At 41.4% G+C, this 23,523-nt stretch overlaps 1 protein-coding gene across 1 annotated transcript in view; it reads left to right on the forward strand.

Annotated features, from left to right (window-relative positions):
- Positions 1–18,993, forward strand: part of LOC124279590 (lysosomal alpha-glucosidase-like) — a 37,563-nt gene extending 18,570 nt beyond the window's left edge. The window contains exons 9-21 of the mRNA XM_046715432.1: positions 242–355; positions 981–1,068; positions 1,944–2,061; positions 5,807–5,940; positions 7,618–7,766; positions 9,764–9,913; positions 10,071–10,084; positions 10,215–10,296; positions 11,904–12,085; positions 13,919–14,007; positions 14,122–14,171; positions 15,119–15,271; positions 15,565–18,993. Of these exons, the coding sequence (XP_046571388.1) occupies positions 242–355; positions 981–1,068; positions 1,944–2,061; positions 5,807–5,940; positions 7,618–7,766; positions 9,764–9,913; positions 10,071–10,084; positions 10,215–10,296; positions 11,904–12,085; positions 13,919–14,007; positions 14,122–14,171; positions 15,119–15,271; positions 15,565–15,624 (1,383 nt within the window). The 3' untranslated portion in view covers positions 15,625–18,993. The remainder of the gene's footprint in view (positions 1–241; positions 356–980; positions 1,069–1,943; positions 2,062–5,806; positions 5,941–7,617; positions 7,767–9,763; positions 9,914–10,070; positions 10,085–10,214; positions 10,297–11,903; positions 12,086–13,918; positions 14,008–14,121; positions 14,172–15,118; positions 15,272–15,564) is intronic.
- Positions 18,994–23,523: the final 4,530 nt, after the last annotated feature.

The following is a 23,523-nucleotide window of genomic DNA, read 5'->3' on the forward strand; positions in this document are numbered from 1 at the left end:
ATGTCCTCCACACCTGTGTTCTACATGTCCTCTACACCTGTATTCTACATGTCCTCTACACCTGTGTTCTACATGTCCTCTACACCTGTGTTCTACATGTCCTCTACACCTGTGTTCTACATGTCCTCCCCACCTGTGTTCTACATGTCCTCCCCACCTGTGTTCTACATGTCCTCTACACCTGTATTCTACATGTCCTCCACACCTGTGTTCAACATGTCCTCTATCCCTTGTGTTGTAGGTGTGGCCAGGTATGACTGTGTTCCCGGACTTCTTCCATCCCAACAGTTCGGAATGGTGGTTCCGACAAGCAAAGGCGTACTATGACCAGGTTCCCTATGACGGTCTCTGGGTGGTCAGTAGAACCTCTGCCTTACAGAGATTAAGATCTTTTAGTTTTCACTGCTTCACAAGCTTCTGACAAACTCAGGGATATATTTGGAATAACTCATGATATTTACCCACACATTTTCACTGAAATGTTAAGACATGTATATAATGCATAAAAAAGTCCACTGGACATTTTAATAGGAACGTTTTTACAATACTGCTGTGTGATGGTTTATCTAGTCCAGGTCCAACATCATACAGCTGTGATGTAACTGTAATCACTGTGAAGTGAATTGGCTGTGCTATAGCTGTAATGTGTGTCATGTCACTCTACATTCACCATGTCACAATCATTTTATTTTGCCACTGACATTTTTTTCTTAATACCTTACATTATTTTTATCATAAACCTGAATACTAAATACAGTGCAACTGCCATTTTTTTCAACTTTCCAATAGGATTTTAGCATGAAATCTTTTCACAAACAAACAGCTCCATAAAAAATCAAATCACATACCTTACGATAATAGAGAAATGTCATTCTGATCTGATTCATGATACTGAACAACATTAGAAAGAATCTAGTTTTCCACCTGTGCCATTAAAAACATAAATTTAGGAGCTTAATATGTGAAATCATTTCTTCCAGGACATGAATGAGCCGTCGAACTTCGTGACTGGATCCATCACAGGCTGCACCAGCAACTCCCTCGACAACCCCCCCTTTGTGCCCCCCAGTGAGTCTTCCCCCACCACTGATGACTTCATAAAGACCTTGTGTCTATAAAGGACGTGACACACTCCGAAATGCAGTGGTGTTAGGATATGAATCATATTGTATGTTTCCATAACAACTTAACTGCTGGGTTAATGGAATCAAATAAATAGAATTTTTCGGACAAATAGTTATCAGTATATTATGGCAGCAAAACATTTCCTTGTCAAATGCTATGGTTCTTTAATTTGGGACATGGTACGTTATATGCATAAACACAAGTATTAATATGTAGTACCCCATTGTCATTAATGTTAGGGTGATATTTTGACTCCATTTATAGATCATAACAATAGTATCTACACAAACAGAGACCGCCTCCGTGGTGTAGTGGTTAGAGCATCCACCTGGAGAGCGGAAGGTCGTGGGTTCAATCCCCGACCGCGTCATACCAAAAGACGTTAAAATATGGTACTTGTTGGTCCCTGCCTGGCGCTCGGCATTAATGAGTACAAGGACTGGTCGGCTCGGGAGTCAGTATAATGTGTCTGAGTGGGGTATTCATGCTTCACTGCAGAATGGTATCTTAGTGGGCTAGCACTATAAAACCAGCTTCAGTCTGGGCTAGTACAAGCAGCCGCACATACACATACACACGCATGCACGTCGTCATATGAGCAAAGTATTCTCAAGCACGACGTAAAACCCAATTTCACCTCACCTCACACAAACGGACAGTTACAGTACTTACAAAGACATGATCCAAGTACAATGTCGTCCTTTAATGACACTGTAGAATAGTTTAAACAGTCTGTCTTCAACATTACCAGGTGAATATTTGTGTTTTGCTTCATGTGCATGATATATTCCTTGACTTCCTCTGTGTTCCCACCACAGCTATCGATGGGTCGAGCCTGATGGCATCGACTGTGTGTCCATCCGCCAGACAAAGCATCTCCACCCACTACAACCTGCACAACATGTACGGACTCAGCGAGATGAAGGTGACCAGCAGGTGAGGGTCAGCTTCAATCGTTGGGATGGGTTATGGCTCACATGCTTTCCTGTAGGATGACACACTCACTCGCTAGTGAAGTAATTGCTTGCATATTGGCATGATTCAGACATGTGACACTATCCATCCATTTGTATCCTGAACGGAGTGAGTGAGTTTAGTTTTACGCCACTTTTAGCAATATTCCAGCAATATTACGGTGGGGGACACCAGAAATGGGCTTCACATATTGTGCCTATGTGGGAATAGAACATGGGTCTTCGGTGTGACAATTGAATGCTTTAACCACTAGGCTACCCCACCGCCCCTCCTGAACAGAAACATAGAGAGCAAGGGTGTAGTGGTAGACAAACAGTCGCCCTACAGTCAAAAGTAGTTGACCTTGTAATGGCAGGTCGATTTACATCAGACCAGTAAATTTTAATTTGGCCGAGGTAAAGGTATTTAGAATTCAGTCTCTATACTGCCACAATAGTTTTTCCCCAGGTGATTTTGAGCAGAATATGTCTCTAGTATCTAGAAACCATTGAAGCAGGATTAGGTGGTTTCTGACCTGCTGATGATGTTTGCACCCAGGTACTCATGCTATCAGTCACTGCTTTCACTTGCCATATTTAGCGCAGTGGCTGAGTGGGTTAGATAGCTGACTTTGTGTGCTGGCGATTAGGTGCCTGACTCTGAGAGTGTGGGTTCAAATCCTGGATTGGACTCAACCTGACAAAGGTACAAGAATCTGTAATTACCTGACAAAGGTACAAGAATCTGTAATTACCTGACAAAGGTACAAGAATCTGTAATTACCTGACAAAGGTACAAGAATCCGTAATTAACTGACAAAGTTACAAGAATCAGTTATTACCTGACAAAGGTACAAGAATCTGTAATTACCTGACAAAGTGTAATCCCAAATATAACATATGTTGCATTTCACCGTTTTCTAAATGGTGCTTTGTATGCCGCTATGATGTAGCTTACATGTAGTGACCAGTTACATTGTACACAACCTCTTGTACATGCTTTACATGTTGAATTCTTCTTCAAACTGTCAAATGGAGAAAACCTTGTTGGGATTCTGGATTCTAGTTTTGAATGCCTCCAGCATAATATGTTGGTCATCAGAGGTGACTACAAGGATCTTGGGTACATGTTTGATCATGTGTCCAGTGTTTGCCATGACTCAGAAAACCTGCGTATTTGACGAACAAATTATCTCAGATACCCAGTGAATTTAGAAGCTTGCATCATTGTTGCCGCAATGCTACTGGGCCCTTTGTTCAGATAATCTTAACTTCTGAAACTAAATGTTTGCCAGTTAACTGCCCAGTGCTGATTAAATATCTGACTTGTATTACCCTGTTTTTGTCGTTATTAAACAATCACAGTTGATGTCTTGATGAAAGTTCCAAACTGAAGTGGACTCTGAAGAACATGTCCAAGACTCCCTCTGATGATGACTCCTAAATTTTTATGCCTAGGGCAAACACTGTGTGTTATTGTACCTCGACACCATTATATCAATGACTGCATTGTCTGATCCACACTACCCGTTAAGGTCCGGGTTAGAATGAACCTTCAGTAACCCATGCTTGTCGTAAGAGGCTACTAACGGGAACAGGTGGTCAGGCTCGCTGACTTGGTTGACACATGTCATCCATTCCCAATTGCTCAGATTGATGCTCATGCGGTTGATCACTGGATTATCTGGTCCAGACTCAATTATTTACAGACCGCCGCCATATAGCTGGAATATTGCCGAGTCCGGCGTTATTTACTGACCTTTGTGATACTGCTGGAATATTGCTGAGTGAGGTGTTATTTACTGACCTTTGTGATACTGCTGGAATATTGCTGAGTGTGGCGTTATTTACTGACCTTTGTGATATTGCTGGAATTTTGCTGAGTGTGGCATTATTTACTGACCTTTGTGATACTGCTGGAATAATGCTGAGTGTGGCGTTATTTACTGACCTTTGTGATACTGCTGGAATATTGCCGTGTGGCGTTATTTACTGACCTTTGTGATACTGCTGGAATATTGCTGAGTGTGGCGTTATTTACTGACCTTTGTGATATTGCTGGAATATTGCTGAGGAGTGTGGCGTTATTTACTGACCTTTGTGATACTGCTGGAATATTGCTGGAGTGTGGCGTTATTTACTGACCTTTGTGATATTGCTGGAATATTGCTGAGTGTGGCGTTATTTACTGACCTTTGTGATATTGCTGGAATATTGCTGAGTGTGGCGTTATTTACTGACCTTTGTGATATTGCTGGAATATTGCTGAGTGTGGCGTTATTTACTGACCTTTGTGATATTGCTGGAATATTGCTGAGTGTGGCGCTATTTACTGACCTTTGTGATACTGCTGGAATATTGCTGAGTGTGGCATTATTTACTGACCTTTGTGATACTGCTGGAATATTGCTGAGTGTATGCTATTTACTGACCTTTGTGATATTGCTGGAATATTGCTGAGTGTGGCGCTATTTACTGACCTTTGTGATATTGCTGGAATATTGCTGAGTGTGGCGTTATTTACTGACCTTTGTGATATTGCTGGAATATTGCTGAGTGTGGCGTTATTTACTGACCTTTGTGATATTGCTGGAATATTGCTGAGTGTGGCGTTATTTACTGACCTTTGTGATACTGCTGGAATAATGCTGAGTGTGGCGTTATTTACTGACCTTTGTGATACTACTGGAATATTGCCGTGTGGCGTTATTTACTGACCTTTGTGATACTGCTGGAATATTGCTGAGTGTGGCGCTATTTACTGACCTTTGTGATATTGCTGGAATATTGCTGAGTGTGGCGTTATTTACTTACCTTTGTGATACTGCTGGAATATTGCTGAGTGTGGGCGCTATTTACTGACCTTTGTGATATTGCTGGAATATTGCTGAGTGTGAATGCTATTTACTGACCTTTGTGATATTGCTGGAATATTGCTGAGTGTGGCGTTATTTACTGACCTTTGTGATATTGCTGGAATATTGCTGAGTGTGGCGTTATTTACTGACCTTTGTGATATTGCTGGAATATTGCTGAGTGTGGCGTTATTTACTGACCTTTGTGATACTGCTGGAATATTGCTGAGTGTGGCATTATTTACTGACCTTTGTGATACTGCTGGAATATTGCTGAGTGTGGCATTATTTACTGACCTTTGTGATATTGCTGGAATATTGCTGAGTGTGGCGTTATTTACTGACCTTTGTGATATTGCTGGAATATTGCTGAGTGTGGCGTTATTTACTGACCTTTGTGATATTGCTGGAATATTGCTGAGTGTGGCGTTATTTACTGACCTTTGTGATATTGCTGGAATATTGCTGAGTGTGGCGTTATTTACTGACCTTTGTGATATTGCTGGAATATTGCTGAGTGTGGCGTTATTTACTGACCTTTGTGATATTGCTGGAATATTGCTGAGTGTGGCGTTATTTACTGACATTTGTGATATTGCTGGAATATTGCTGAGTGTGGCGTTATTTACTGACCTTTGTGATATTGCTGGAATATTGCTGAGTGTGGCGTTATTTACTGACCTTTGTGATATTGCTGGAATATTGCTGAGTGTGGCGTTATTTACTGACCTTTGTGATATTGCTGGAATATTGCTGAGTGTGGCGTTATTTACTGACCTTTGTGATACTGCTGGAATATTGCTGAGTGTGGTATTAAACAGCTACAAATAACGCATACAATATATAGCAAGCATATATTGCTTCCTATTTCAGTGTGTTGAAGAAGTTACTGAACAAGCGTAGTTTTGTGTTGTCTCGGTCAACATTCCCCAGCGCTGGTGTGTACGGCACCCATTGGCTGGGAGACAACCTCTCTAGTTGGGATGACCTATACTACTCCATCCCAGGTAAGTCCTGCATCCGGAGCATGAAGAAGGGGTGTAGAAGTATGCACCCCTTCTTTTGAAGCCCCCTAACATTTATACAATTGGCAGTCCTACCGGGATTCCAGATAAGTCCTTAAGTCTCCAGCAATCTGAGGTGGTTTTCAGAGACTGCTGTTGTACTTAGGGACCGTTCATAATTTATGGCTAGGGGGTGATGATGATTGTTATGGAGAAGCATGTACAATTTGAATGCACCCCACCACCCCAATTTATGTACAAAGTAAGTCCTGTCAAAAATGATCCCCCTACCCCCCAGAACAAACTGGGTGACCCCCATTCAAACCTAAAATCATCATCACCCCATCAAGAGTTGTGCCTGAGTCTGTCTCCACAAGAATCTACAGATCTGATCGCTCTAAATGCAAGCATATCATGATCTGTGGTATTTCAATGTATTTAGTTACACTAAAGCTGTTAAAGTTGACCTTTTCTTTTAGATCAGACTGACATGCCATAATAACACTAAACCCTATGTCAGAGCAACAATGTCTGTGGTATGGGGGATAGCGTGTCTACCCCTAGAACAGTATGTAATAATTTGATCCCAGCTGGGTCATAAACAAAACAATAATAGCTGGTACTTCTTGCTATGTGACTATAGACTGGCATGAAGGGAATAAGATGAGGCCAGGTTGGTTCAGACAACAAAACATTTGGTAGATATGGTTGCTCAGTTACTAGTACTAGAACCTTGAACAGAAGTACAATGGTGCACCCCATTCACCTGACATCATCTCAACGCCACTCATCCAGTTCAACTCTAGTCAACAAAGCAGCATAAATTTGAGAAAGCTTCAAAATAATCAATATTATAGCTAAAATACATGGAATTATCATGAAACGGCCCTCCCTTTATCAGAAATTTGCGGGCCGCTGCAAATGATATTGGACCGCTCAACCTTAACGACAGGCCACATCAGTTCTGTTGTCAAGTGACATCATAATGGGTGCGTTGGCTTACGGTTCATTCAACATTAATTGGCTTTTGACTGGCAGATATTCTGGATCAAACAAGTCAAAGCAACCCGAATTCCCGCTTTAAATAGTGGTTATATTGGCTTTCTTGCTGGTGCTAACCTTAACAGTTGCACTATTAACGTTGTTGTTGGACCAAAACCGAACACTGACATAGTTTGACATGTTGCAGGCTATGGTCTTGTCAAAGGCCAAGGTCGAATATCGTCACTTTCTGTTGTGACGTCACTTGAATTGTTCGATGACGTAATTGCATTCGGGCAGTCAACCCTGTCAGAAGTTGATTTGGGTAAACTTACTGTCAAATTCCTTCATTGTTTCCTTTTTCTTTTCAACACAAATTCCATGTATGTTAGCAATAATAACGGTAATGCTATTTTTTAGGGCATTATCATTTGCAGAAGCCAACGGTCTTTTCAACTGCCCTCCTTCATTGGGCAGTTAATGGAAGACCTCAGGCTTCTGCAAATGATAATGCCCTCAAAAATAGCATTACCCTTATATTAGACTAGTACAAGCAGCCACAAACACATGCAAGTTGTTGTATGCATGCAGTAATCATGATCACAACATTAAACACCACTCACCTCTCCTCCGAAGAATATAAATCCAACTTTTCACAAGGATTTGGATAATATACATAGAATTTTGACAATGTTTCAGGTATTTTGAATTTCCAAATGTTTGGAATCCCATTTGTTGGCGTTGACATCTGTGGTTTCCGTGAAGACACTACTGCTGAGCTGTGTACTCGGTGGATGCAGGTTGGAGCTTTCTACCCCTTCATGCGGAACCACAACAGCGGGAAGATGGTATGCCACCTAGTTAATGTACACAACAGTGGGAAGATGGTATGCCATTTAATTAATGTACACAACAGTGGGAAGATGATATGGCTCTAGTTAATGTACACAACAGCGGAAAGATGGTATACCACCTGGTTAATGTACACAACAGTGGGAAGATGGTATACCACCTGGTTAATGTACACAACAGAGGGAAGATGGTATACCACCTAGTTAATGTACACAACAGAGGGAACATGGTATACCACCTGGTTAATGTACACAACAGCGGGAAGATGGTACACCACCTAGTTAATGTACACAACAGTGGGAAGATGGTATACCACCTAGTTAATGTACAGGACAGTGGGAAGATGGTATACCACCTGGTTAATGTACACAACAGAGGGAAGATGGTATACCACCTAGTTAATGTACAGGACAGTGGGAAGATGGTATACCATCTGGTTGATGTACAGGACAGTGGGAAGATGGTATACCACCTAGTTAATGTACACAACAGTGGGAAGATGGTAAGCCACCTAGTTAATGTACACAACAGAGGGAAGATGGTATACCATTTAGTTAATGTACACAACAGAGGGAAGATGGTATACCACCTAGTTAATGTACACAACAGAGGGAAGATGGTATACCACCTAGTTAATGTACAGGACAGTTGGAAGATGGTACACCACCTAGTCAATGTACACAACAGTGGGAAGATGGTATACCACCTAGTTAATGTACACAACAGTGGGAAGATGGTATACCACCTAGTTAATGTACACAACAGTGGGAAGATGGTTCACCACCTGGTTAATGTACACAACAGTGGGAAGATGGTATACCACCTAGTTAATGTACACAACAAGGGAAGATGGTATACCACCTGGTTAATGATGGGAAGATGGTATACCACCTAGTTAATGTACACAACAGTGGGAAGATGGTACACCACCTAGTTAATGTACACAACAGTGGGAAGATGGTACACCACCTAGTTAATGTACACAACAGTGGGAAGATGGTATGCCACCTAGTTAATGTACACAACAGTGGGAAGATGGTATACCACCTAGTTAATGTACACAACAGTTAAGATGGTATGTACCCTGGTTAATGTACACAACAGTGGGAAGATGGTATACCACCTAGTTAATGTACACAACAGTGGGAAGATGGTACACCACCTAGTTAATGTACACAACAGTGGGAAGATGGTATACCACCTAGTTAATGTACACAACAGAGGGAAGATGGTACACCACCTAGTTAATGTACACAACAGTGGGAAGATGGTATACCACCTAGTTAATGTACACAACAGTGGGAAGATGGTATGCCACCTAGTTAATGTACACAACAGTGGGAAGATGGTATACCATTTAGTTAATGTACAGGACAGTGGGAAGATGGTATACCACCTAGTTAATGTACACAACAGAGGGAAGATGGTATACCACCTAGTTAATGTACACAACAGTGGGAAGATGGTATGCCACCTAGTTAATGTACACAACAGTGGGAAGATGGTATACCATTTAGTTAATGTACACAACAGTGGGAAGATGGTATACCACCTAGTTAATGTATACAATAGTGGGAAGATGGTATACCACCTAGTTAATGTATACAACAGAGGGAAGATGGTATACCACCTAGTTAATGTATACAACAGTGGGAAGATGGTATACCAAAGGTATGGAGGAACTACAGCTAGGTGCGTCCACCTGAGCGTTCTTAAGCAGGATGCTCCAAGCAATGAAATTATGGAGATGTGGAGTAGCCAGTGTCAGTGTCATAAAAATGAGGGAAATGGATGCTGTCACTCTTTAAGTTGGCACAATATATTGGGTGTTGCACCTCTTATCCCAAAAGTGTGATTATGGGTTTGAAAGTTTCCAGGTGTGACATCACCTTACCTCTGCTTGTGCTACTGGGTTTCACTGGACTCTCCTACCACATACAGCTGTGTGGGGGTGCACAATCTCAGCATGACATGCCAATGTTTTCTACCATAGGACCAGGATCCTGCATCGTTTGACTCCCGCACTCAGGACATCATGAGGTCGGTGTTGGAGACCAGGTACCGCCTGCTGCCCTTCCTCTACACCCTCCTCTACCGTAGCCACGCCAACTGGGGGCCCTGTGGCCCGCCCATTGTTCTTCCAGTCAGTACCACTACCTCATCATACTGTCTTTCAGGAAAACATTAAATAATCCATTGAAATAGATTTGATATTTGATCTTGTACATGCAAGATGCATTGTAAACTTTTCAACTTTAAAATGTTTTGTAGAAGCATGTAAGACTTTATGAGCTTATAAGGAAAGCCATGAAAGGTCATTGTTTCTATTGCAAAGATGGTCTATTGAGGTCTATTGAGGTCTTTCAGGTCAAGTTCTGATAAGTCTTGGTTGGAGAGAGACAAGTGTATATAGCATGTAAGAGCCTCTGACTGGACTATTGCAGGTACCCTGAGGCTGGGGCTGAGGCTGTAGACAGACAGTTCCTGTGGGGGTCAGCCCTACTCATCTCACCAGTGTTGGAACAGGTGGGTATTGTTATATTGTTCCAACCAGATGGGTAGTCAAACATATTGTTCCCATAAGATGGGTAGTCAAACATATTGTTCCCACCAGGTGGGTAGTCAAACATATTAATCTCACCAGGCGCGTGTTCAAACATATTGTTACTATCAGATGAGAAGTCAAACATATTCATCCCATCAGATGGGTAGTCAAACATATTCATCTTACCAGGTGGGTGGTCAAACATGCTTATCTCACTAGGTGGACTGGGTGGTCAAACATATTCATCTCACCAGCTGGGTGGTCAAACATGCTTTTCTTACTAGGTGGCTGGTCAAACAAATTCATTTTGTTAGGTTGATAGTCAGACTTGTTTATCTCAAATGTGAGCAGTCAAATATTCTCATTTCAGCAGGTGAGTTGTCAAACAGTCCCTTAGTACATTTTCGTATGTTTTCAAATTTTCATGTCCCTCATGTTGGACAGTCAAACATATTCCACTCCCCATTTGGGTTGTCAAACATACCAATATAACCAATGTTTGAGTGGCTGGGTGGTCAAACATACCAATATAACCGATGTTTGAGTGGCTGGGTGGTCAAACATACCAATATAACCGATGTTTGAGTGGCTGGGTGGTCAAACATACCAATATAACCATGTTTGAGAGGCTGGGTGGTCAAACATGCCAATATAGCCAATGTTTGAGTGTTTGCTCAAACAGTCCAATCTCACTAGGTGGGTACATTGTTACCTCATTCTCTTCTTAGCAGGAGAGTTGTCAAACGTCTCACCATGGTGGGTAGTCATACTTCACTTCCAGGGTTAATAAGACTTGGGCTGTAGGAATTTTATTATTATACCTGTATTCCTAGATTTTCTTATGGTTTGTTAGAAGCATGCTGTGTCTCACTTCAGCCTACCCGTGAAGATCCGGGATAGAATTGGTCTTCAGCAACCCATGCTAAGAGGTGTCTAACGGAATTGGGTGGTCAGGCTCTCTGACTTGGTTTACACATGTCATTGTATCCCAATTGTGTAGATTGTTGCTCATGCTGTTGATCACTGGATTGTCTGGTCCAGACTCGATTATTTACAGACGGCTACTATTTAGGGTTCGGAGGGACTTACAAAATGTATTTTGATTTTCTCTTACCCGGTCACTGACACTGATCTCTCAACAAACAAAAATCTGCATAAAACATACATTTTTTACCTGCAATATATATGCTTAGGGGTTTCTGATGACATGGTTACTATTAGCTTATATTTCCAAAAGATGACATCCTGGAATATTGACAAAAACACTATTTTCAGCGACTGTTTACTCATTGTTATGAAAAATGGCGTCCTCAATGTGTATCACTCGGAAGTGCGGAAAATAACATTCAGAATAGTTCGAGGGCAAACATTTTCGAGGTAAAAGTTCAAACGGTATGTGCGAATGTTAGCTTTCATGATTTGGTAAGCTGTGTTCTCATTAGTCAGTTCAAAAGGTTAGCTGATCCGACCTTTTACTAGGGTTTGTTAGACTCAGTATAGCAATGTAACAAATAATGCTGAGCCTAAGTTTACCAAGACTGTCTGGTCACAAGTGGAAGAATGACTATGACATCTGTGATGATTGCAGGGAGCAGTGACAGTGAAGGCCTACATTCCAGGTGATGTATGGTATGACTACTACAACAGGTCCAGAGTGTCCACTGTTGGTCAGTATGTCCAGCTGGACGCCCCTATTGACAAGATCAACCTACACATACGAGGAGGGTCCGTGATCCCCACCAAGCCTGCTGCAGTCACCACCAACCAGATGTAAGTCACTGATGCTAGTGTGTGTCCTGACCTGTGTTACTCAACTAGCTGGCCATGACCAGGGTCCTGGGCCTAGATTTTCGAAGCTCTCTTAGCGCTAAGATAGTCGTAAGTTAACGTTAATGAATGGCACTTACGACTATCTTAGGGCTAAGAGAGCTTGGAAAATCTAGGCAGGCCCTGTTTGACAAAGCGGTCGTAGAGCTGAGACGATCTTAACTCCCATACTTAACACAGGCTTACAACAGTCTTAGCGCTATGATCGGTTTGTGGAACAGGGTCCAGAGCCATGGTCCTCCTAGTGATTTTGACTCGAGGGTATTTGTAACTTCCATGGCATGTATCAGTTGTAGTGCTGAGGTGGTTGTAACAAGGTTTAACAAGGTCATGCATCAGTTGTAGTGCTAAGGTAGTTGTTACAAGGTTTAACAAGGTCATGCATCAGTTGTAGTGCTAAGGTAGTTGTAACAAGGTTTAACAAAGACGTGGCTCAGTTGTAGTGCTAAGGTAGTTGTAACAAGGTTTAACAATGTCATGCATCAGTTGTAGTGCTAAGGTAGGTGTTACAAGGTTTAACAATGTCATGCATCAGTTGTAGTGCTAAGGTGGTTGTAACAAGGTTTAACAAAGACGTGCATCAGTTGTAGTGCTAAGGTAGTTGTAACAAGGTTTAACAATGTCATGCATCAGTTGTAGTACTAAGGTAGTTGTAATAAGGTTTAACAAGGTCATGAATCAGTTGTAGTGCTAAGGTAGTTGTAACAAGGTTTAACAAGGTTATGCATCAGTTGTAGTGCAAAGGTAGGTGTTACAAGGTTTAACAATGTCATGCATCAGTTGTAGTGCTAAGGTAGGTGTTACAAGGTTTAACAATGTCATGCATCAGTTGTAGTGCTAAGGTAATTGTAACAAGGTTTAACAAGGTCATGAATCAGTTGTACTGCTGTGGTGGTTGTAACAAGGTTTAACAAAGACATGCATCAGTTGTAGTGCTAAGGTAGGTGTTACAAGGTTTAACAAAGACATGCATCAGTTGTAGTGCTAAGTTGAACAAGTGCTAACATGGTTGTAACTCAACTCCCACAGTTTGACATAGAATTACATCAGTTGAAGTATGTATACTTGAGTTAAACCCAATACAACTTTCTAGTCTTACCGTTGTATCTGTTTATCATACACCAATTTGCCTACTATGCTCAAAGCACATTTTCACATCACTGGTATTTCCATGCAAAGATTTACACTTTGTTCAGATCTATATTTAGGAACCTCAGAATGAGGTCACCCACATTTACCATTCACTTATAACTGTAGTTGTTTGGGAAGTATTGGCTATGTTGTCCTTAATCACTGTTGCAACACATGTGCAGCAAAAACAGGTTTTGTTTTAATTTCCAACGACCTCTGATGATCTGGTTAGAATTGGTCTTCAGCAACCCATGTGGGTGTAGCTACTGGAAGATGACCATTCAATAACCTGCTGAGTGGGGCATAAAACTCAACTCACTCCAGTGTGATAGAAAAATTATCATTTATTATCATATCTAGAAAGAGACAGCTAACAAAATGGTGGAGTTCATCTCGCTATTTGATGAATTCCCATCATAAATTCTGACTCAGACTGATATTAGACATATTCTTGGTGAAAAGTGTTTGGTATTACCATTTGGGCACAAGCCTATGAGGGGCGGTGGGGTAGTTATTTCTGGTACACCCTGTTGGTGGAAAATTCCTAAAAGTGGCATAAAACATCACTCACTCACTCACTCACAAGCCTATGATGGATTTTTGTTTTTGGTATTATAGACATAAAATATTACATGGTTCTTGCAGGCGTGGAGAGATGTTTGCTCTGTTAGTTGCCCTTGACAACAATGGTACAGCATCTGGTGAAGTCTTCTGGGATGATGGTGATAGTATAGGTGAGATCAAACTTCATCAAAGTTGCCAAACAGAATGTGATTCATTTGGACCAGTATTGCCTCTTCTTCCTGTGTTATTATTATCATCAATATCTTGATTTTTCTCTCCAACAGACACAGTTGAAAACAATCTGTACAGTCTGGTGTCCTTCTCAGTGCATTCTGTGAGTATATATCAGGCCATGTAGCATTCTGTGAGTATATATCAGGCCATGTAGTATTCTGTGAGTATATATCAGGCCATGTAGCATTCTGTTAGTATATATCAGGCCATATAGCATTCTGTTAGTATATATCAGGCCATATAGCATTCTGTTAGTATATATCAGGCCATGTAGCATTCTGTGAGTATATATCAGGCCATATAGCATTCTGTTAGTATATATCAGGCCATATAGCATTCTGTTAGTATATATCAGGCCATATAGCATTCTGTGAGTATATATCAGGCCATGTAGCATTCTGTGAGTATATATCAGGCCATGTAGCATTCTGTTAGTATATATCAGGCCATATAGCATTCTGTGAGTATATATCAGGCCATGTAGCATTCTGTGAGTATATCAAAGTACCAGTACAGTTTGAGTGTATATGAAAGTGCCAGTACAGTCCGGGTGTATAACAAAATCTCAGTACAGTTTGAGTGTATAGCAAAGACTCAGTACAGTCTATAGTTTATATCAAAGTCTGTTTGCACATATTTAAAAATGGCATTTATCCATGTCCAATCATTATCATGAGCAGCACTTGAATCTCAATGGCATCAAACACCAGCTTCAAAAGCAGGACAGAAAGTTTGCTTCAGATTGTGTTTAAATAGCATTTTCAATTAAATGAACATCTCCTATTTGTGAGAACATCTAAAAAAATGTAATCTGTGTAGTGTTGAGTAGTACCCCAAGTGTGCCTTGCTGCAGTACATGCGTACTCCACTTGATCTTCTTTAGGAATAATAGTCCCTGAAAACACCTTTTCCTTGAAAATAGTGAATAGTGTGAAGCCCTTTTTGGTGTCCCCTGACATGATATTGCTGGAATACTGCTAAAAGCTACGTAAAACCACACTCACTGTAAAAGCAGACCCCTGCTAAGAAGTGTATTTCATTGGACAGAACACCCTGAGTAACAAAGTGTTGGCCTCCAACTACAAGAAAGGTGCGGAGATGTCCCTCAGTGAGGTCACAGTGATGGGTGTTTCAGCCAGCCCTGACTCCGTCACAGTCAATGGGAAGGGAGCTGCATTCGAATATGATAAAAAGTCAAAAGTAAGTTGTGAAATATATGCAGGACACAAAATAACCACTATTTCAACCTTCTCTGTGGCAGCCATGATTAAGTTGGCATAGTTACTACCTCTTCTCAAAAGCTACACACAGACACATATGCATTCTCTCTCTCTTGATCTCTCTCGATCTTTCTCTCTCGATCTTTCTCTCTCTCTTGATCTCTCTCTCTCGATCTCTCTCTCTTGATCTCTCTCTCTCTTGATCTCTCTCGATCTCTCTCTCTCTTGACCAGTAAGCAATAGTAAGTGTGTTGTCTGTTTACTGTCTTGCAGGTTCTCATCATATCAGGCCTGGCTGTTGACTTGCTTCAAGGCCTGAAAATCAAGTGGTGAAACCAACATGCTACATTCCTTATTACATCCCTCTAAAATATTGATATTGACAAGTTGTTGGTGAAATTTACCTTATGAATCACGTAAACAGATTGCTATCTACTTGACCTGCATAATTCTCAAAGCTTGTCTTTGTGCTTCAAGTGATTAGGTCTTCGCTGATATTATTTTCCACTGTTGATTGTATATATGAATGCTGTGATCTTATGCTCAGAAATACTGTAACTCGAACAATCTTATACATCTGTTACAGCCTTAGAAGTTCTATCAATGGTTGAAATTAGAGAATGTAATCTGATTTTAGCAGTTTTAGGTATCTTCTAATTTGTTATGGGAAACAACATTCCAAAATTTGATATTTGTTGCCTTGTATATGTTGAACAATGGAAATCTTTAACTCACTGCCTGATTGCTGAAAGAAATTGTGTTACAATGTATATGATTTGCATCTCAAAGACAACTGAGTCTGTTAGAAAGGCTCTCCTGTATCATTAGTGATGTGTAATGATCTACGTAGGTAGGGATCTCCGTCGGTGCACAGAGGTTATGTAAATGTGTGTTTACAGAATGAGAAAACTCCCACAATGAGGCCAGGTAACATAACTGTTCAAACAAGTTGTCAGGTTGTTTTTTTTTAAATTTGAACCTGTGAGATATCTGTGCATCCACAATTACCTCAAAACTAAAATGATATCATTTAAGCTTCCCAAGACTACTTCTTGGACCTAAGGAAGTCCTAAGATACTGTTCAGGGTCGTGTTGAGATGAGACAGCTACAATTGTCCTGAGTCAGCGTTGTAGTTGGGAGTTACGATCATCTGAACACCAACATCATTTCATGGAATGGGCGCCATGTGACATAGTGGGATGGTCATTTTAACTTCAGCTCGTGAGCGAAGCATTGTGTGACTCTATGGCGAACTGGAACAGGGTACTTCCGTTTTAGTGGCAAAACTATGCAACGAATATACCAAGCTGCCAAAATACAACTTTGCTTTTCATTGCTTGTTACGTCGGTCTCCTAAGACATGGATAGCATTATCAGTAGTCAAAGAAATATGTGAATATGTTTCGTGAGATGAACCATTTTTTTTGTCTGTTATTGGTAATGACAAACAATTTCACTTGTCAAATCTTGGGTAGTAGTACATTTTGATTCAAGGTGGTTAGCAGCAGGCAAAGGATTAGCTATGCACTGAACCGTAAAATTTGTTGTTTTAAGCTGTACAAGTTTCGGTACGTAGTTCTAGGAAAACACAATGTCAATACATAGTACATGCAACCAATGAATGTGTTCCGCTGCTTCAAGAAGTAGGATTATGTCACATTCCTGTAGCTATTGGTAACAAACACATGTAACAGACACAATATGCCCTTGTCTTTCACTGATGAAGCCAGCATTGCAACTAGAAGAACCCAACAAGTATACAGAGCTGACTATTGACATCCTTGAGGTGACAAGTCATCTTTGATAACTACTTTCAGTATTACTGTATCAGTGTATCAGTGCTCTAACATATGAAATTCTTTCTTCGGGAGTAGCCAAACATTTGTTTTGGTCCAACAACAAAGTAGGCTAGTGATTTTTTTTTTAGTGAAAGGATTGTCCAAAATATATTTGTCTGTCAATTGAGGGGAACTAAATATAAAGTTAGAAATGGAAAGATTTTCTTCTGTTTTCAAAATTTGAATGGGATGTTTTCAAATACAAACTCACAAAATGACTCATGTGAAGATATAGATAAATTCCTGAACGTCAACTTGTTACCAGAGCCATGTAGTATAGTGTGGAGAACAGAGGTTTCAAATGACAATAGAACAGTTACGGGACAGTTACTGGATGGAATTATTTAACATGGTATAGGTGATCTATTTTCACATACCACAATCTGTCTGATTATAAACATATCAAGGCTTTTATGTTGCATAATTTCTGCTAATGTTCCCTTTTAGGTCACATTCCATGCATTTAATCATCTTTGAGCACAGGGTATCATATTTTATCTACTACCCATGCTTAATTTCACCTTATGCAGATTTATGAAGATATTATTTAGTGAGTGGTGGATGGCCATCAATGTACAGTATTCCCCCAACACTATGACAGAAAGGGTTCTTCCTCCCATCCATTTAGATATGTATAAAATTTGCTTCAGAATTTGTTTGCACACCTGTTGTCACAAAAACTAGTGCTGTATGGAAATGGCTATAGTTCAAGACTAGTATGCAAACGTGACATTCAAAGACAGTAGTATCTGAATTACTGAAGTATTTTATCCGTTCTTCTTTCCCTGATCTCATGGTGGATATGTTATCTTCTACGTATAGGATAGCAATGTCTGCATCATAATACTGTCTACAAATGGATCCTGATTGAATAACTATTTGTGTGGAGGTGCAACTGTATGTATACTGACTGACTGAGTTTGGTTTTACGCCGCTTTCAGCAATATTCCGGCAACATCACGTCGGGGGACACCAGAAATGGGCTTCACACATTGTACCCATGTGGGGATTCGAACCCGGGTCTCTTTGGCATGACGAGCCAACGCTTTAACCACTAGGCTACCCCACCGCCCCTGTATGTATACAGTGTTTGAACTATAGAAAACTGGCAGACTGCCATCAGGACCCAAAGACTAAGAAGCTTCAGGCCTGGACTAAACTCTTCAGACTCATAAAAAAACAACAACTTCAGTTTAATGTAACAAATAAATTTACTGTAGGCCACGAGGACCTATAAAAATTTGAGGGGCAGTGGGGTAGCCTAGTGGTTGAGGCATTCTCTCATCACGCTGAAGACCCGGGTTTGATTCCCAACATGGGTACAATGCACGAAGCCCATTTGTGGTGTCCCCTGCCGTGATATTGCTGGAATATTGCCAAAAAGCGGCCTAAAACTAAACTCACTATAAAAAAAATTCAAATACAGGCCTGATATGAGATCTACCTGCCACAGCCTTTGTGCAGGTGCTTATTACAAACACTTCTAATATGCTTGCCTCATGTATGAGCACTCAAAATAACATGCTGCTTTTTGACTGATGCAATATGATTTATGATTGTATTTGTTTTTGATGTTTTACACTGCTTTTTATTAAACTTTACTTTTGTAGTTTGTTCAGCATTGCGAAACAGTATATATATATATAGTCTTTCAACAGCATTTATAACTGATACGCATTAAAGGTGAGAATTCATGGATGTCAAATTATCATGAGAAACACATTTCGGAGTATATTCTTACTACTTCACCTGATGAAGTTGACATCCATAAATTCTCTCCTTGAAAGTATATATATGATGATTTTTGTACTTGTGTGTTGGCTTGATTATGTATATGGTCTGAATAAAGTACTGCATATCATCTGTTCCATATTGTTATTCAATGGGGTGTTTTTTATTTGAGGAGGCCCGACCCTTTGTATGAGACAAGTGAGAGTTTGTTTGCCATAGTTGTAGATCTCCAATTGTCATGATTACTGGAAAAAATAGGGATCACAATCAGGCCAGATCTAGAATTTGAACCCATATTCAGCAAATCCGTGCACATCTAAGGGACCAAACTCTGCAGAGCTGTGTTTTCGACCACTTGCCACATCACTGTCCTCAGAAGGTGGATATCAGTGTCAGCCTTGCTGTGAAACATGTGCATTAGTGATCCCCTGTGGTACCCTTAATGTCACTCAGAAGGTGGGTATCAGTGTCAGCCTTGCTGTGAAACATGTGCATTAGTGATCCCCTGTGGTACCCTTAATGTCACTCAGAAGGTGGATATCAGTGTCAGCCTTGCTGTGAAACGTGTGTATTAGTGATTCCCTGTGGTACCCTTAATGTCACCAGAAGGTGGGTATCAGTGTCAGCCTTGCTGAAACATGTGCATTAGTGATCCCCTGTGGTACCCTTAATGTCACTCAGAAGGTGGGTATCAGTGTCAGCCTTGCTGTGAAACATGTGCATTAGTGATTCCCTGTGGTACCCTTAATGTCACTCAGAAGGTGGGTATCAGTGTCAGCCTTGCTGTGAAACATGTGCATTAGTGATCCCCTGTGGTACCCTTAATGTCACTCAGAAGGTGGATATCAGTGTCAGCCTTGCTGTGAAACATGTGCATTAGTGATCCCCTGTGGTACCCTTAATGTCACTCAGAAGGTGGGTATCAGTGTCAGCCTTGCTGTGAAACATGTGCATTAGTGATCCCCTGTGGTACCCTTAATGTCACTCAGAAGGTGGATATCAGTGTCAGCCTTGCTGTGAAACATGTGCATTAGTGATTCCCTGTGGTACCCTTAATGTCACTCAGAAGGTGGGTATCAGTGTCAGCCTTGCTGTGAAATATGTGCATTAGTGATCCCCTGTGGTACCCTTTAATGTCACTCAGAAGGTGGATATCAGTGTCAGCCTTGCTGTGAAACATGTGCATTAGTGATCCCCTGTGGTACCCTTTAATGTCACTCAGAAGGTGGTATCAGTGTCAGCCTTGCTGTGAAACATGTGCATTAGTGATCCCCTGTGGTACCCTTTAATGTCACTCAGAAGGTGGATATCAGTGTCAGCCTTGCTGTGAAACATGTGCATTAGTGATCCCCTGTGGTACCCTTTAATGTCACCAGAAGGTGGGTATCAGTGTCAGCCTTGCTGTGAAACATGTGCATTAGTGATCCCCTGTGGTACCCTTTAATGTCACTCAGAAGGTGGGTATCAGTGTCAGCCTTGCTGTGAAACGGTGCATTAGTGATCCCCTGTGGTACCCTTTAATGTCACCTCAGAAGGTGGGTATCAGTGTCAGCCTTGCTGTGAAACGCGTGCATTAGTGATCCCCTGTGGTACCCTTTAATGTCACTCAGAAGGTGGGTATCAGTGTCAGCCTTGCTGTGAAAACATGTGCATTAGTGATCCCCTGTGGTACCCTTTAATGTCACTCAGAAGGTGGGTATCAGTGTCAGCCTTGCTGTGAAACATGTGCATTAGTGATCCCCTGTGGTACCCTTTAATGTCACCAGAAGGTGGGTATCAGTGTCAGCCTTGCTGGAAACATGTGCATTAGTGATCCCCTGTGGTTCCCCTTAATGTCACTCAGAAGGTGGATATCAGTGTCAGCCTTGCTGTAGAAACATGTGTATTAGTGATCCCCTGTGGTACCCTTTAATGTCACTCAGAAGGTGGGTATCAGTGTCAGCCTTGCTGTGAAACGTGTGGTATTAGTGATCCCCTTGTGGCACCTTTTAATGTCACTCAGAAGGTGGATATCAGTGTCAGCCTTGCTGTGAAACGGTGTATTAGTGATTCCCCGGTGGTACCCTTTTAATGTCAATATCGAAGGTGGGTATCAGTGTCAGCCTTGCTGTGAAACGTGTGTATTAGTGATCCCCTGTGGTACCCTTAATGTCACTCAGAAGGTGGGTATCAGTGTCAGCCTTGCTGTGAAACATGTGTATTAGTGATCCCCTGTGGTACCCTTAATGTCACTCAGAAGGTGGATATCAGTGTCAGCCTTGCTGTGAAACATGTGCATTAGTGATCCCCTGTGGTACCCTTAATGTCACTCAGAAGGTGGGTATCAGTGTCAGCCTTGCTGTGAAACATGTGTATTAGTGATCCCTGTGGTACCCTTTTAATGTCACTCAGAAGGTGGGTATCAGTGTCAGCCTTGCTGTGAAACATGTGTATTAGTGATCCCCCGTGGTACCCATAATGTCACTCAGAAGGTGGGTATCAGTGTCAGCCTTGCTGTGAAACATGTGTATTAGTGATCCCCTGTGGTTCCCTTAATGTCACTCAGGTGGAGGATATCAGTGTCAGCCTTGCTGTGAAACATGTGTATTAGTGATCCCCTGTGGTACCCTTAATGTCACTCAGGTGGAGGATATCAGTGTCAGCCTTGCTGTAAACATGTGTATTAGTGATCCCCTGTGGTACCCTCTTCAATGTCACTCAGAAGGTGGGTATCAGTGTCAGCCTTGCTGTGAAACATGTGCATTAGTGATCCCCTGTGGTACCCTTAATCTAATGTCACTCAGAAGGTGGGTTCAGTGTCAGCCTTGCTGTGAAACATGTGCATTAGTGATTCCCTGTGGTACCCTTAATGTCACTCAGAAGGTGGATATCAGTGTCAGCCTTGTTGTGAAACATGTGCATTAGTGATCCCCAGTGGTAACCCTTTAATGTCACTCAGAAGGTGGGTATCAGTGTCAGCCTTGCTGTGAAACGTGTGTATTAGTGATTCCTGTGGTACCCTTTTAATGTCACTCAGAAGGTGGGGTATCAGTGTCAGCCTTGCTGTGAAACATGTGGATTAGTGATCCCCTGTGGTACCCATAATGTCACTCAGAAGGTGGGTATCAGTGTCAGCCTTGCTGTGAAACATGTGTATTAGTGATCCCCTGTGGTACCCTTAATGTCACTCAGAAGGTGGGTATCAGTGTCAGCCTTGCTGTGAAACATGTGTATTAGTGATCCCCTGTGGTACCCATAATGTCACTCAGAAGGTGGGTATCAGTGTCAGCCTTGCTGTGAAACGTGTGTATTAGTGATCCCCTGTGGTTCCCTTAATGTCACTCAGAAGGTGGGTATCAGTGTCAGCCTTGCTGTGAAACGTGTGTATTAGTGATCCCCTGTGGTTCCCTTAATGTCACTGTTGTTTTAGTTACTGAGCAGGGTGGGGAGTTATCCCATGGAGAAATCCTTCTCAGTTTGCTGCCTGTGTTCACAAGACATCCTTGTGTATTGTGGAGAAGAATAGATCACCAAGTCCTGGAATTTCTACGTATATATTGTATATATCTTGTGTTGTATACAATGAACCCCTTGCATTCATTCACTACCATATTTAGGAAGTGACCTCAACACCTGTATCAGTATCTAGCAACAGAATATGTCTTGCAGGCTAACTTTGATTTGTTTGTTTCCTGTAATTTGATGCTAAGGGACCGTTCATAATTTATGGCAAGGGGGTGATGATGATTGTTATGGAGAAACATGTACAATGTGAATGACTCCCCTAAAATTTATGTACTAAATAAGTGTACACAGTGACCCCTGTTCCCATAATTTCAAGTATAATTTTAAACATTTTTTTTATGTACAAAATTGCTGAGCTGACCCCCTAGCTCCCCAGAACAAAACTGGTGACCCCCTTAAAATCATATCGCTCACAAGACGCACACCACACACACACCATAAATTAATCCCTAAGCCACAATGTTGATTGGTAATAGTGCCAATCGTATTCCATATTACAGACTGTGTTGAACCTTCCTTGAACAGGTCAATCACTAGTTGTCATTCTCAACGACCGCAACTGTGACTCACCTATTAGTGATCTTATTGTCATTTTCTGTGGTATGCCGATTGCTGGCTTGCCTGGTCAAGACACAGTATTTACAGGTTGCAGTGACACAGCCGATATATTCCTGACCAAAGCTTATCATGGATAAATGCTTCTTATTCTATTCTTAAATGTATTCACATACTGGCAAACAAGGATAAGTTGAGCACCGACCTGACAATTGACCCGTATTAGCATGTATGAGTGCTGCCGACTGGCTCTTGCCATTGCTAGCGAAGGGGCCCCAGGTTGTTCGACTTGCTACAGCGACATGAGTCTTATGAGCAAGACGTGTGCAGCTACGCACAGAATCAATTTCATCATCATGCAATGCACGTGCACTAGCCTACATCTGCTCTACCTTTCACAAATCAAATGGATTTTCTCATTGCAATGCACCGCCTACTTTTCGTACACACGTTCTCTGCGCCGATCCTACTTATCCTTGTTTGCCAGTTGAAACACTCTAAATTAGTTCAATGATTTGTGGACTGCAAGCCTTTTCATCAGCTCCGTGTCCGACATATCTCAAGGTGTATGCAAAATAATTAATAATAATAATAACATACAAT

This window comes from Haliotis rubra, unplaced genomic scaffold, assembly GCF_003918875.1.
Source record: "Haliotis rubra isolate DU_JTF1 unplaced genomic scaffold, ASM391887v1 Scf252, whole genome shotgun sequence".
Lineage (NCBI taxonomy): Eukaryota > Metazoa > Mollusca > Gastropoda > Lepetellida > Haliotidae > Haliotis > Haliotis rubra.